Source organism: Corapipo altera, unplaced genomic scaffold (assembly GCF_003945725.1).
Source record: "Corapipo altera isolate COAL_440 unplaced genomic scaffold, ASM394572v1 55, whole genome shotgun sequence".
In the NCBI taxonomy this organism is placed as follows: Eukaryota; Metazoa; Chordata; class Aves; order Passeriformes; family Pipridae; genus Corapipo; species Corapipo altera.
In genome coordinates this window covers 12,735,998-12,752,200 of record NW_020884882.1, presented here as the reverse complement: position 1 = coordinate 12,752,200, position 16,203 = coordinate 12,735,998, and the positions used below count along the sequence as shown (strand labels likewise).

At 40.2% G+C, this 16,203-nt stretch overlaps 1 protein-coding gene across 6 annotated transcripts in view; it reads left to right on the top strand.

Moving 5' to 3' along the window:
* The window catches only part of FAM19A4 (family with sequence similarity 19 member A4, C-C motif chemokine like), a 79,739-nt gene extending 64,104 nt beyond the window's left edge, over positions 1–15,635 (top strand). For 4 of the 6 annotated variants that reach the window (XM_027640808.1, XM_027640810.1, XM_027640809.1 and 1 more), the window contains 3 exons: positions 5,561–5,716; positions 9,798–9,881; positions 13,768–15,635. In XM_027640808.1, the coding sequence (XP_027496609.1) occupies positions 5,561–5,716; positions 9,798–9,881; positions 13,768–13,865 (338 nt within the window). In that variant the 3' untranslated portion in view covers positions 13,866–15,635. Of the gene's footprint in view, positions 1–5,560; positions 5,717–9,797; positions 9,923–13,767 lie in introns of all 6 variants that reach the window. The other 2 variants (XM_027640811.1, XM_027640813.1) reach the window with 1 other exon arrangement.
* The last annotated feature ends 568 nt before the right edge of the window (positions 15,636–16,203 follow it).

The window sequence follows — 16,203 nt, the reverse complement described above, 5'->3', positions numbered from 1 at the left end:
TTCCTCAGTTCAAATGCTGATTGTGATTTTGCACATACCACACTCCTGCTTTCTGCAAGAGATGAAGACCAACTGTCTTGACTGGAACAAAAGCTGTAACTTTATGGGCTATGAGAAAGAAAATCTGGTTTTAAACCTGCATGTTGTGGAAGCATCAACCTCTGTTCCTTCATCTGGAAGACTGTTGTATCTTTGCTTGCTTTTTTTGCTACAGATACTGGCTCCATGTATCACCATACTGTTGTGTATTTGATGATTGTGAGAATAATGAATAGTGAACTGGATTCCTTGCTCCCCTTTTTTTTTTTTTTTATTTTGGTGTGTGTGTTACATCTGACTTTGCCTTCTGTCATGGGCAGGTGGTTATGGGAAGATATTTCTTGTCTATTTATTTCTAGAGTAGTTGAACTGGGCTTTCATGGCAGTTCTGGACTATCTCTGAGCAGTCTCTTACTGCCAATAAGTTGAAAGGTTAAACTTTAAAGGTGAAACTGGACTGATTTCTATATGTAGAGACAATTTATGAGGAAGTGTATGTATGTATATGTATCTATCTATCTATATAAATCTACTCTATATCCTTGAGGAGGAAGAGCATCTAAGTCAGAACCTTGTGACATGAATGTGAAACTGTGAAAAAAATCCAGAGGCTGATGGAATGGTAGTAGAGAAAAGCTCTGCTGAAATTCTCAGCCTAGAAGATGGTGTGTTAATTTTACCCCTCAATGACTTCTAGCTTCTTCTCTTGAGAAGAGTTTTTACCTTTAGAAACACCCCTTCTCTGCTCCCCTCCCAAAAAAAAAAAACCCAAAGCACCCCGTGAGCTGGAGAGGGTCTTGTAAATATGTTTGGTAAATAATATGAAAAATAGCAAATGTTATTTCCATTAATATGTGTTTTTCTAACAATATTTGCCTTTTGGTGTGTGCTTCTGCAAGTTCACATATTTGTAAGCAAAAGCCAGCATGAAATGAAGGCAGAACAGATGATGAACTGGCACTAACATTTCAGAGTGTCTTCCTCTTCCAAACAGCATCAGTGTTTCTCTTAATGTTGTCTGCAATGTTTGGTTCCAAAGCTGTTCATCTTCCTATTGACAGCCATCCTCTTATCCTTTAAATAAATGATGCAGTTGATTTTGTGCAGACCAATCTCGTGGGTTTTGAGGCTTTCTGAGGAATGTGCTGAGCTGGGCTAGTATGGTCCTACTCCCTAGATGTGCTGCTCTCCACAGTACAGTTGCTGTCTTCATCAGAGGTGGCAGCTTATGAAACAGAGATAAAATTTCCCTTTAAGTCTGTCTTTTCCTTATGTTTCTTAGCCAAGAAAGTAGAAAAAGAGGAGGTTGTTCAGAATTTCTGATTGAGGCATGCTGCCTGCATGTATATTGCATTGAAGCAGCACTCCTTGGGAGTGATTAGGGTTAGTCACAGAGATGAAATGGATGTGGACAGAATTGGTTAACAACCTTCTGAAAGCCTTCCTCTTTCTTTGATAAGTTCCTTGTAGTTTTGAAGCACGACACTATGATGTTTGATATTTTATTAACAATAATTGTATTTCCCTCTTTTCATTTGAGCGTTTCAAAGAGTTTTAGAACATTTAATTGAGTGTCTACCCTCTGACTTGTAGGAAGAAAGTGAAAATACTGTCTTGTCTAGTATGTTAGTTGAAAAAACGTATTAAACTGAGAATAAACAATTCAGTGGTGATTATTGAGTCAACTCTACTCACAACACTTGTGCTGGCTTGTAATGTGAAAGCCTAATAACCTCCTGGCTTGTACTCTCTTATTCTTCAGAGATGATGGCTGTGTGCTCTGAGCACTCTGGGGGTTGTCTCACAGCTCTGCATGGTACATCCTTCTGGGCTGAAAACAGAACCTTCATTGGCCACTCCTTGAGGTCACTAAGAGGTGTTCTGGACTTGGGCACATGAGGCCTGTTGTTATTTGTAGATATCTCATAATGGAAGGCAGGAAAATTCATAGCAGGGAGTGTCGTGGAGGTTACTTCCATTAGGAAGTCCTGTCCCATTATGTCTGTGCCCTTTATGGAGAGAGAAAGTGTACTTAGTGAACTTGAATAACACTGATATTTCTAGGGAAGCTAAGCTGTACAGAAATTGGGATATGGATAACAACACATGTGCCAAACTCCTGGTCAGAGGTAACCCAGATCCCCACAGTTTCCAACACTCATTCCCCATCCTCTGCAGTGCTCAGCTGGCAGATGTTCTGTCCTTGATATTTGGGAGGTGTTCCATGATAGGAAGCTTTCTCTTGTAGTGTTGCTGATAAAATGTAGCTCTCCTTGGAGAGTTTTCTTATTTAAATGTGATGATGTAACTGAATTTCAACTGCAAATATTGACAGCCCTAAAGTTGCAGATCTGAATAAGTTTACTGGTGATGAGCTATGAATTTATGGGCTTTGCTCTCCACAGCCTGGCTTTGTCCCGTTTTCTCACTGCAGTTCTCCCTGAAATGGCTTTCTTGATGTGTCTGGTGTAGAATTCACTTACTGTGATCTTCATATTTTAAAAACTCTTCAGTCCCTGCTCCTCAAATGACTTGGCTTCCAGGGACTCCCTGAGTTATAACACACTGTAAGGCTGTTCTTGAGTGTTTCTGTCAGTACACTCTCAGCTGTACATTAAATGTACTTTAAACCTGAGATGAAGGTTTATTTTAGTGCAAGATGAATATCAAAACATGCAGGAGAGTATTCTTATATACCTTCTTTTTGCTGCCTTTGGGCACCTGAATGCAGATACAACAGGTTTCAGTGGATATGGGTAGGAATAGACTGAGCTGATGGTTGGTTAAGATATTCTGTGAGTTTTCTTAAATGTAAAAGTCACTCTGCAAATGGGAGTGCTTATCCTCAAAGTTGCTGAACACTGACAAAAACAGGACCAAAAGCCACCACATTAACCCTCAGCACTTGTTCAGCACCTGTTCACAGATGTGTCTGAATATTAAGAAATGTGTGTGGTGTTCAGCAGAATAAAAAGTGTTAAGATATGTGTGAACAAGCAGGAGGAAATATTGATGAGAACATGTAGGAGGGGAAAGACTATTACAAGGGCAATCCAATTAATGCAAATGATGCATGCAGATGTCTGTGGCTTTTTAGTTCCTCTAGTGTTCTACTCCTTAAAGAGCTGTGCACTAGGGACAAGGGAGGAGAGCTCTGTCTTTCTTTGGGTGCTTTGAAACCTTAGCACCCCACCTCTGCCAGCAGATGAAGAGGGGACACCTCCCCTCACCTGTCTGTGTAGCTGCAAAGCGTGAATAAGTGACAGCAAAACAGCTACTAAACCAAAGGGTGCATTCATAAGGGAACTTAATCTTGCCTTCTGCAAACAGCAGTGTGTCTGTTGGCTCTTGGTACTTCAGGGCAGAGCTGTCACTGCTTTAAAATTCAAACAACATGATTGAAAGAGAGCCCCAGGTTTCTGGGGCTGTATGCTCAGGGCCAACCTGTTTGATTTCTTTTGGTATTGGCTTAACAGGACTCTTCACCTGAGGGAAGCAGGATTTGAGCTTGAAAACAGACATTCTTGCAGCTACATACTGAGAGTTGGAGCTGGATCTAGTCCATCCTTATGATGTACCTTCTGGAAAAAAGGCTTTTATCTTGGCATCTCATATCTGGTGACTAATGACTTCAATTAAAATGAAGACCTGGTCACTTGGTCTTTCAGATGAGATACATGGCAAACACAAATATGTGGCCTGGGCAGTTAAAAATTTTTGCTTTTTTTCCCCCTCCCTTATAAAATCTGCTTCTCAAGAGACAGTCCAAAATGACCTTGCTCTCCTGAAGTCAATAGAAATTTTGTTGTTGACTCCAGTGAATGCAGGGACCACCACAGTAAGCACTGTAGGAAACCAATGGAAGTTTTTTCTGTTTACTCCAAAGAGTTTTGACTCAGGCTGTAGATCTAATACACAGATAATTAAATAAATATACTCTCTTAAATTAACAACCTCATTTTACAAAATCTTTTCTATCAGAACCCCATACCACCTTATTAACTCCAAGCATTGTCATGTGAGGCGCTTTGTGGAACCACAATTTGGAATGAAGTGGCCAATTTGCCTTTTCTTCTGTGTATGTTTTCCATATTGACTTACAGAAAAGCAACTGTCAAAGGGATTAGTAGCTTTTTTTTCATTTTTTCCATGTTTATTATGATATTGATATTAGGTACCTGCATGAAAATTCAGTCTGCCAATAAACTGTGTCTGATATTAGTTAGTAACAGATTTTGTAAAAAAGAAAAAACACCCCACCCCAAACAACAAACCCAAAACAGAGCAAACCTGGAGTGAATAGGAAATAGGATAATCCTCTGTTTGCCACCTGGAGGATTCTGTTCCTGAAGAGTGCTTTCCCTTTCCCCTGCCTTTCCTCAGTCTCTGTGCCTTTGATATCAGCCACACCTACACCAATAACTAAGCTGTTGTCTCTTCTCATATCAGGAGCCTGTACTGCTTTGATGGTGACTATTTTTATTATTCTCAGCCTTGTCTCTCTGTCTAGCTCACTTATGAAATAACTCCCCCTGTTCTGTAGTGCTGTTAATTTACAAGGTGCTTTACAAACACAGATAAGAGCCTTCCAAGGCTCTGCTCTAAATAAGACAAGACAAATGCAAGATGAAGCACTTGAAGGCTGTTCAGGGAACTGAGGATGTGGAAATGACTTATGCAAAGAGGAGAGGGGTTTGTGGAGTTTCTGAGGAAGGGTTTTAGGCAGGATAGAGAGTAAATTTGGCAATGGAAGAAAAGGGTCAGGTGCAAGGAGCAGTGAAGTCAGATGTGAAGGCAAGAGCAAGGAAAAGAGAGGAAGGGGAAAATGACCTCAGAGAAATAAGGGACAGTGAATTGTGAGGAAATGCACTCAAGAGCATAGAATATTTAGAATATTTATACAACACTTATCACAGGTTTATTCAGAATGATCTAGGAGGGAACTTGGGAAATCCATGTAGTTTGGGCGTGGTTTTTTCCTTTTCTTTTTTGACAAAACTTGACTGCCCATGGCAGCTTTTCAACCTACCTCGTTCTTGTTGTCTGCAAGCAACAGGCAGGACTCACATGTTGTTGTGTTGGAAAGTTTCCCTACTATTTAAGATAACTCTCTCCTGCATTAAACATTATCCTGTCCATTGTGTCCATTTATGAAGTGAAAGAATTGAGTACCAAACCTAATGGAAGACAGGAAGCCAAAGGAAGGAAGAGCTTCTTCTGTCTGCATGTCTGTTCTTCCTACCTAATTGACTACTCCAACTTCCTTTTCTCCCTGTGGTTCTGTAAAGGCCAGGGAAGATAGACTGAAAAATTGATTTATGATGAACTAATCTTTGTTAGTAAGAATAGGATAAACTCAGGGAACAAGCCAGATCCTACAAGGTGCTTTGCCTCTTTGTTTTTCTGGGCTTTAAGCTGACGCTGGGGAGACTGAGTACCTCGCAGGACTGTATGAAGTGTCTCTTCCTTTATGTGCTGATGTTTTGTTTTGCTCTCCATCACTTGTCTCTGCATTTATTAGGCCAGCACCAGGTCAAGCAAGGGACATGTGAGGTTGTGGCCGTGCACCGTTGCTGCAATAAGAACCGGATCGAGGAGCGATCCCAGACAGTGAAGTGTTCCTGCTTCCCGGGGCAGGTGGCTGGGACAACACGGGCCCAGCCCTCGTGTGTGGAAGGTAAGCAGCCTCCTGCTCACTAGTGGTTCATTGTTTGAGGAGTTTAGTCTCCTTGATGTTTGACTTCCCCCCCATTGCCTCTAAAGCGTAATCCTTCCTTTTGTTAATTTTGGAAACATCTCTGTGCATTGATGATAATGAGTCTGTGAATAAATCTTGGTGTAATTAATCCTCTTAATATATGTACTAGTCCATTTTGTGTGTGTGCCAATAAAGCTCCTTAATTTTTTCCACACAAGAATTCTCCTTTAAAACTAGTCTGAAAACTGCATAAGCCCAGAAATTCGAGCTTATGGTATTAACTCTTCCAGGTGTCTTAAGAGAGAGTAGCTTGGTTAAAACTCAACAGATAATAAATGCAACCCTAAGGCTGGGCATGCAGATAGTGCTTGGACAGCTGATATTGAGAACTGTGCTCTTTTCACCATTTAATGTGCCTAATGGGCTCTTACACTTGCCACCAGTGCTACAATGATGCCCCAAGTTAATTCAGTTCCATGTGTGGTGATCCTGAATATTTCAGAGTTTGGAGACTGAAGCAAGCACAGGGTTGCATAGGACACTGTCTGAGCTAGGACACCTCCCTGGGGAATGAAAAATGGGGCCCAGTTGCCTTAGTCTATTCCAAGGACAGGATGCTGCTTTTTTTTTTTAATGTAGTAAAGCTACTCCAAGACAGATTTATTTTCTTTTTTAATCTCAAAGTTACCAGAATCCTCCATTTTTTAAGCAAGACCTTTCTATTTTTATTCTTTTGCACATAAAATTGTAACCATTTCAGTTAGGTATAAAACAAAAACTTCAAAGTCCAATTTTAATCTAGCATTCAGAAATATTTGACTTCAAACATAAAACTCTAAGTACATGTGAATCTGTTCTGTTTTTTTTTTTAACTTGTTATGAGGTTCTCAAAACAGATATTAAAGAAAGTAGATTTTCATTTTCTATTTTTTAGATGCTTAGTCTTTTCATGCCTTGTAATTCAGGAGTACAATCAACTTTAACTGTGCAATTTGTTAGGGGGTTTTCTTGTTACATCAGAAATATCTTCTGTATTTTTAGGTGACATATCAAATAGCAGAAATGCTTTTACATATAACAGGTAATAGAAGTCAGGCATTATTTTAAACTAATTTAAGGATGGTAAAGGTGACACTGTCATTCTGTGGCAGAAATCTATAGAAGCTTGATTCAATCAATAATTGCTGAAGGAATTTGGTAGCTGTTTTTTCTTAAAAGATAGTTGAAATTAAATGCAACAAAATATTATGAATGTAAGATTTTGATTTTTCCAGTAGAAGCCTTTGATTGCCCCCTCACCCCTTAGGGTAATGTTTTAGCAGACTTCGCTTATTTTTGCAGGCATGTGGGACTACAGTTATAGTTTCTGAGCTACAGAACTCACCATCTTTCCTTAGCCCCAGGATTAGATGTGTTTTCTCCCACTCTGTACATATCCTTCAGTAGGCTTCTACACTGTGAAAACCAGAAAGTTTGTGTCTTGAATTTGCATATTACAGTCTGATACAGACACTCAGTTTTCTTTTTCAGCACATTTTTCCTGAATGCAGGCCTGCTTAGTTTGCCTGTATTTTGCCCTGAGTTTAAAGGGAAGGATATACCCAAAGCCTAGAGTTACTTTTCTAACCAAAAGAAAAGATTTTATAGAGCAATTGGCTCGTGGTAGTATTTTATTTTCTTTGAACTTCAGGTGTTATCCAGCAGTATTGATGATTTACACCAGGGCAGCAACTGTCCCTCTGCTGCTGATCACACACATGGGGGTTGGTACGTGTAGTTCCTACCTTGAATCACCCAGCCCTACCTACCCCAGCACACCAGCTTTTTTCACTCCATCCTTTGTGACCTTGTCCTCACCCCTCTTTCTGCCTGGGAAAGAAATCCCTAAGGTGCCAAAAGCAGGGCTCTCTGAGGAAGTTTTCCTTCAGCCTCTCTGCCCCATCTCTCCCCTCTTGTTCCTCCAGTGAAGGTTACCTGCCTCTAAGCTGCACAAGTTTGGCTGCTTGTGAGAGGAAGGAAAGCAGAAAGGGAGGAAAATTTCCCGGCTTTTATTTCAGACTATGTCACAGGTGTTTATTTTGGTTTGTTGTTTGTGTGGGTTTTTTGTTTGTTTGTTTGTTTGTTTTTTCTTTAAAAGACAGAGCCCCACAAAAACTGCCAAACAAACTGACAAAAATCGTGCTGCTGCCCAGTGGGGCAGTGATAGCATGTCCTTGGCTCTGTGGGGCTGGTGGACATTCCAAGGAGAAATCATTCTCTGGAAAACACCTCTGGACAGCCAGTAACTAGAGTTTTGCAAGCCTGATCCTCAGGAATCCAATGAGAATCCATGGAACTAAAGGAGCTATTGGAGTAACTGAGGCACAAGGGATTCTAGATACCTTCAGGGAACAGGTGACTTCCAGATCTGAATTTGAACTTATGTTTTCAGGTATATGAAAGCACATTCCCATGTCAGAGTGCAGGCAAAGCCTCAGTGTGTCACTGCATCCCTTCTCCCAGCATTCCTGTGCAGAGCTGTGGTGATGGAGCCAGGCCCCCTGGCACTCGCTGGCTTTGAGGCAGAGCTCTGAAATCACAGCTGGTTTGCTGCCAGGATCTCCTGCCTCCTCAGAGGCCTTTGCATGTGCCCTCAGGCTTCTGCATTTACCTAAAATAAACGTGGTATAGAAATTGGAATAAATTTAGAAAGTAGCAGAGATAAAATGGATTAAATAGATGACTGGACCATATGCCTGGAGCGGGAATGATCCCTCACCTCCTTGGAAGCACAGTCAAGTTTCACCCCCTTTGTCAACAATCAATCAGCACTAATGCAAATGATCTGAGACCCAAATGTCTGGTGAAAATTCACACTTATTTTATAATGTTATAAGACTGAAAAATTAGTTTATGAAAGCCAAACTACTGTTCCAGAAGGATATTTTTTCACAGTGCTTTTCACATAGGCTTTGAGTGAAAGTGCAAAACAAAAGTAATTGAATGAACATTTCAGCGATGTCCTGATGTCAGCTTGCCTGCTTGTCGCCCTAATTTAAAGGTTGCAGAAGTACAAATATGCCTTAAAATTAAAAGGAAAGAAGTGCTTTACTTGAAGTAGACTGTTATTTTTGTTCATCTCTTTTGAGTGTGTTGTCCTTTCAAACAGGCATTTCAGCAGTTTGTGCACATAATAGAATAATGCAGACTAGCTAAATCAGCATTTTAAGTCGTATTTTATTTTGAAATTCAATCTAGATTATGTAGGATGGTTAACTGACATATTTCATGATAATTTTCAGGGATTTGGTAAGTTCCATGAACAATGTAAAACTGAGAAGTGCATGCAGATGCTTGCAGCTCTTTGTGGGAAAGTATATATCTTTTTACTAGCAGTTTCATAAAGTCATGACTACATTTGTAAAAATAACAAGCATGGTCTTATTAATAAAAATTGGCTTAAGGGTAGAAAATTAATAAATTTGCACAGTTAAGGTCTGCTACTGTAGTCTTCCAAAACATATTGAAAACTGGCAGTGTAACTGCAGGTAGATTTTTAGTTGATAATCTAATGCTTGCCAGTGGTTTCCACATTCTTACCTGCACTGTTTGCTGACAGACCTCATGTGGTTATATCTCTGTGCAATTCTATTTTCTCACCCAGTGAAGGGAGAAACTGGCATTTCTACATCCAGTCTTGCATATGCATATCTGGATTAAATAAGAAACCTCAGCTTCATTCCACCTTGCAGCAGGTACTTGACTGAAGCATGTAAATGAAGGAGGCAAGTCATTTTTGTAGTCAGTGGAGATGGAAAGGCATTTCCAGAGGTCAGTTCAAATGCTGGAGTCAGTCTCTGGTGGTGCTTGCCTGCCTTCATCATTTGCATACGGCATTTACCCTTCTGAGGGCTGGAGGAGTTTTTTAGCTCAAAAGCACTCTGTGTGATTCACTGTTAGAACAGTAATTGTTGGTGCTACCTTTTGAAACCAAGCAGTTGAAGATGGCACAGACAAACCTCCCTGCTAAACCCCATAGTAATAAAAGATATTCTATCCTGTTTCTCTTTGCTGTTTCTAGCTTCCATTGTCCTACAGAAGTGGTGGTGTCATATGAACCCCTGTTTGGATGGAGAAGACTGTAAAGTACTACCAGACTATTCAGGTTGGTCTTGCAGCAGTGGAAATAAAGTCAAAACCACAAAGGCAAGTACAGAGATCGCCTATATTTAAAGGTGGCTCTTGCTTATGGCATTACATCTGTGGGTGTGAGCACCAGTACTGGCCTCTACGGTGTTTTGGAAAGCAATGATTAATGTAATTGCTCTCAGAGAGGGAAACACTGGGTCAGAACAGCCCCTTTACTCCTGGAATCAAACTGGAAAAGGCCCTGCTTCAGTCTCTAGTGGGCAGAGAAGCTATCCCGTTGTGACCAGTGCTAGAGGGATGATCACATTCCAGGATCAATCTTCAGTTTGCAGATGGAGTACATGGCTCCAAGGTCTCTAAGTTTAGGTGACACTGGTAAATTCCTGTGCTACTGGAAAGCCCCTTTAGCTTTTGGAAGTACCAGCATGGCTTGGGAGTTGTTGAGAACCTGCACTGATAGCAGTAGGAACTGTGTAACACTGAGCACTACTGGAAATCAGGTTGGTTCAGACCATTTCTAATTACAGACCATCCTGTAGATGGCCTGTTTTTTAACAAAACCCCAAACGACCCTTTGCTATGATATCTTATTTCTTAATTAATGGCTAGCAGAGAGTAAATACCATGTTCCTCTGTCTGCTTAACAATTTAAAATGAGTTCAGTGCATCAAAGTTCAACAAGTCACAAACTGCATGTCTAAATATATCATAAACCAGGAGTCTTTAGCAGGTAATAGCAAGGAGAGACATATGCTCAGTTTTTCCCTTTACAGTATCTTCTAGCTGGGAATGAATGTTGTTGATTAGGTTACACTCTGAGTTAATAAGCAAATACTGTCACCAAATGTTGTTTAATAATGGTTGTTCTAAGGAATGTAAACTGCACTAATTTCTGGATGAAAGAGGGAACGTTAGAAGGTTTGGGCAGCTGTGGTGTGATACCAGCAATCTGAAGCCCAGTTACTGACATTGCACAGTGTCAGACTTGCTGGAAAAATCTGACCAAGCCAACCAGTCTGAAAAAGCTTGCTTCTGTTTTGAAGATCAGAGGAGTGGCATCCCTGCCCCTGACAGAGGGTTTGGAATTAGGTGGTCTCTGAGGTCCCTTCGAACCCAAACCGCTCTGTGATCAATTTTATTTATCAGGTACCAAAGGTGTAGTCCATAGTGTGACTGGTGTTCTCCTGTGGTGGATAATACACCTGAAAGTTGGCCTGCATGCTCTAGAATCAGTGTGGGTAACTGGCAGTCAGTTATTGCAAGATAAAGATTACCCTCAGCCTTTAAAGTTTTTCTCAGGCACTGACTTTTAACTACTCATATATAAATAAAGGGGTAGTGTTGTAGCATCACACTGAAGGGTCAGGCTGGTAGAGTAGGAATTTTAGATATTGAATAAGAAAATCTCTGGACATACCAGAAGAGAGCTGGCAACTTATACCAAAAGGACCTTAGTGGATAAGAGTGAGCCAGTGTTAAATATCCTTAACACCCTCAGTAGATACCAGAAGGATGAGGGGCAGAACAAGGAGCTTTATGTTGTCACTGATGACTGAAGGCCTGAGATGTCAAGTCTTCATTCACGCAGCTGCCTCTTCCTTCCTGGGAAAATTTGCCTTTTAGTTCACTGAGATCAACTGACCACATGAGTCACACACTGTGTTCATGACTCTTGCTCTTACTCAGGGAAAGGAGGCAGCCTGAGTCAGTGGGAGTTTACTGATAGAAGGGTGAATTTGGCATGGATTGTTTATTTTATTACCCATGACAAGTACTGCAGCTGGTGAAGTACAGACTGTGGTATTGCATTCTGATGAGCTTAGGGATGTCTTTATAAAGCTGGAGCGGGACAAATCATCCTGCCTGCAATTAGGCCTGTGCAAATTCATCAACTCCAGTGAGTTTGTGTGGGGCTAAGAGAGGGCAGGGTGTAGCAATATGAGGGAAAATGTTGTTTCACTAAACTCTTCCTCTATTTTGCTGGGATGTGGGGTACATTTTGTGTTGGTTTTTATCACCACAGGAGATTTCTCTGAGGACAAGTGTAAGTAAACAACTGGCACTTGAGCTGAGGTGTGAATTTAAGGGGGTTCATTGGGATTCGTTGTTCCCAGCTGCAGGAATATTTCCAGCCAAGCTGAGTTTTTAGGATTCTCCCAAGTCACATGGGGAGAAATGGGTGATCTCACAGCATGGCTGTGCCCATCCACAAGAATGTTTCCATGAGTATTTCTTTCTCTCTCCTGCACCAAGGAAACCCTGGATGACAAGCTCACTTGTAGATATCTGCTTGCTAGACAGCAAAAGCTGTGATACAGAATCTGTCCTGGTACCCATTTTTCCCCTGCAGGTATTTTGCCTGTCTTGTGGGTAGTTTTCTCTGTCAACCAAGATATAGTTGTTGCACGAATAAAATGAGCAATGGTAACCTCAGATTCAGAACAGAAGCTTGTGGCACTCAAGTTCACTATTTTTCAATTGGAAGGGAAATAGAATGGAAAGAAAATTTCCCTTGTTAACAGAGAAAAGGAAAGTATGATATAACTTAGTTTTTTATTTTGAAAATGAACCAAAGATTTGTCTCAGATCAACCAACGAAATATTTATTAAGTGTATTATTAACATTTTTCGCAAAGAGGACTATATGAACTGTCAGACCAGTAGCCCAAACCCTACAGTCACCTGTGAGTCTCAGAACTGGGATGCTTAAATCAGACACAGTAAAACCCTCTGGGACAATTACAGAAAATGTACACGTACATGAAGTTCTTCCAGTGTAATAGTTGCCTTACGTCTAAAACAAAAGAGTTGAGATCCATTCCATACTAATTTTTTTTTCTGTTATGCACCAGAGATGATCTCATTACCATTTAAATTTGTAATCAATTTTTAAAGCTTTCTAAGACCCTGGGATCAGTGCTACTTGGGACAATGGCTTCTACAGGTTAATTATACACTGAAAGAGGAAATGCCATTTAATCAATTTTAAGTCCTCTATCTTTTCATTCCATGAAAATAAGTAAAAATTGTGGAACTTGAAGCATTTGAAGCATGGGAGACTGCTGATGCTGCTCAGTATTTGGATGAATAGTTACTGGCTGAGTGGGACAGTTAAAATGTGAAAAGCTGAGGAGCTTGTATCTTCCATCAGTTCCCTCAGGGAAGGAAATAAAAACTTCTCTACGCTGAGTGTCTCTTCAGTTTTGTGACACATGTAGACACTACAGAGCAGAGCTGACAAAGCTTTCCTCCTTGCAGGCTGCCTGTCCTCATCCATTTCCAGAGTGGGAAATCCAACAGGAACCCTCCTCACTCTGTACCCAAACCCCACTGGGTTTGTGCCTGTGTGTGCATTAAAGCTTAAACACAGGTCCCTGCAGCCCTGACATTTGGTTTGAAGGGGGAAAGGCTGTGGGGTCCCATGGGAGAAGTGCTGTCTAGGAGAGATTTCTTCTGCAAGAACAATTTTTCCCCTCTGCAGACCATGTGCTGTCTGTTCCCTGGTTCCCTCCCATCCACAAAATGGACCGCTGGGAATGGGTAGTGGTTTGCATGAATGGTCTTTTTCATGAATGGTCTTTTGGGATGTACACTCGTGCTGTAGGCATTGGTGTTGAAAATGACATGAAGCAAAGGAAAATAGGAGATTTCCATGAGATACCAGTGCCAAATTTAATAGTGAATGGCCACTTTTTTATCTGTAGATCTCCCTTGTGCTGTTGAATATCAGTGTAATTAACATTTGTGTGGAGATTCTGCTTCTCTGCACGGTGCAAAGGTTGGCTGGGTCACATTCATTCATGATGTGTTCATGTGCACAGTTCCTTTGCAGCAACAAAGCACGTGCTGTCGTCCTTGTTTGGTCCATTTTGTGTAGGTAACTCTTTCCTCTTCTTTTATAGGTAACACGGTAGCAGAGAGTAAACCTGTGGGTCACTACCAGAACTACGGTACATGGAACTGTTCCTTGGCTGTTGCACAGAGACCCTTTTTGTCATGATGCTCCTGACTTTATGCTTTGAACTTGAAAAATGAGTCAGCGAAAAGGACAGTGCTTCTCCCTGCAACTGTGGCTGCAGTTCCTAAACCTGGATTTTACTGTACAGTGGTACATTATAATTTCACAGGAAGAAAATCAAGGATATTTGGTTCTACCTGACATGCACCTTGAATTCCCAAAGATCTGAGACCTAACTGGAATTAATGGAAGCACACACCTGAACTTCTGTGGTGCATCAAGGACGCTTCTTAATGACACTAAGATATGTAAAATTCCAAATGAGTTTAGGTCATGAATGTAACCTAGGGGGCCATAGAAAGAAAATGCTGATGTTAGAACTGGTACAGATGATCTTAAAGGTCTTTTCAACCTAAATGATTCTATGGATTTGTCTGAGGCATTTCTCACATATACTACAACATAAAAATACAAATCTGATCTCAATGCTAAGTCAGTTGATGGGACCATGTTAATAAATTATGTCAGTGTATTTTCAACTGTAATTTAGTAACTGTCAAGGTTGTATGAAGGTGAAAAGATGGAACTTACAGAATCAGTAGCAATTATTGTAGGGTATACTTTGGTTATAGCTATGAAATTAGATTTATTTCCTTAGATAGTTCTAGGTAGTTTAACTTTTACATTCATAAGTGGTGGCAGGAAAGCATGAGGAAGAGATAAAATTTGAAAGCAGGCATAGTTTTTCTTGTCCTAAAATAAATCTGTTCTCTAGGGGAATAGCAAAGTATACATATTCCTTGCCTCTTTGAATCTAGATATGGAAAAGAATTTAGCCATTAGCTAGAAATATTCATTCAGATGCCTCAAAAAGAAAAGGAAAGCAGGCTTGTACTGCATAAGGAAGGCTTACTGTAAGGGGAGTAATTTGTTTGGATTTTCATAGATTTGGTTATATCCTAATAGGTAACACACTTAAAATTCATAAGCAAAAGTCGAGATAAAAGTGAATCTTCGGTTGCAATTAGTTCTTGTTTAGAATGATTATAATAATTAAATGTCCAGTTCCTTGACAGACTGAATTTCCAAGTGGTTACATTTCAAGACAGATAATTGTTCCCTATTATTGTAGATGCATTTCATGCTGTTTTCCTTATTTGCCTGTTACAGTTTTTTGTCATGAGTCTTCATAAATAGGACAGTGAGTAGAGGTGAAGCTGTAGCCAGTCTGTTCCCCGTGACATCATTTTGTGCATTGCAACAGCCTGAAATGCAGTGATGCAGATGGCTCTTGTGCAGATGAACTGCTGGTGACCCAGCAACTGAATTCATTGTTATGCTTTATGTAAATATTAGGGTAACAATACACATCTAATTTTTATATAGACAAAAAAGCAAAAAAAAAAAAAAGGTGTGTTGTACTAATGTAGGTCATTGTGCATAAGTTTTCTAGTGTATGGGAAAGGTCCCATCAGCAGTGGGAAGCTGTTCAGGGTAATAATTGTTAACTTCTGATTGCTGGAGTGAGTGGGAGCATCCAACCAGTTAATTCCACTGGAGTCAGTGGTGTGTCAGTCAGATCTGGCCCTGTGTTTTTTGGGTTTGATTTCTCTGGTTTAGTTCTCTTTCAGTTCTGTATTTGATTACAGCTGGGATCGTAGTGGTCATTGTACTCGGTGAAAAAGAGATTTTCTGCTCTATGCTTGGACAGCTGAACAGTTAATTGACTCTGCTTGCCCTGATGAGCTCTACATTCCTAATACTTTTCCATTGTTTTGATTTTCTGATTAAATTTTAAAGTTACCTTTACTATTCCTATAGTTTCTGTGCATATATATTCATGGTGTCATTAGAGAAGATCATTTTCATTTGCCATTTGTACAATGTTGACCCATAACTGCCATTTATTTATTTCTTTATTTATTTCGGTATGTGCTCTACAAAGCCTCTAAAAAACCATTGCTGAGATGTTCTAATTGGACAAACAAGAGTTTTAGAGAAAAATTTTCTTTTTTTTTTTTCTTTTTAAAGATAAATACAAATAAAATAAGTTACTTTCCAGTGGTCATACACTGAATTTGTGGCAGAATTGAGAGCAGAACCAAAACTACTTATGTGTAATTAAGTCTTACCCCAAAGGGGTACAGTATGTTACATGCCTTGTAATAGCCACCTGGAAGGTGCTTTAGCTGCCACTGAGGAAGAGGGGAAATTACAACATAAATTTGGTAGTATGGGAAATTCAGCCCCAATGAATGACTTGCCTTCCTAGATCCTCAGTCCGTGATGGAGATTTTATATTCCTAAAGCAGCTTTGTTCCAGAGGATCTTGGCTTGATTTACAGCTTTTTCTGACTCATCTCACAAATGCTGTAACGTG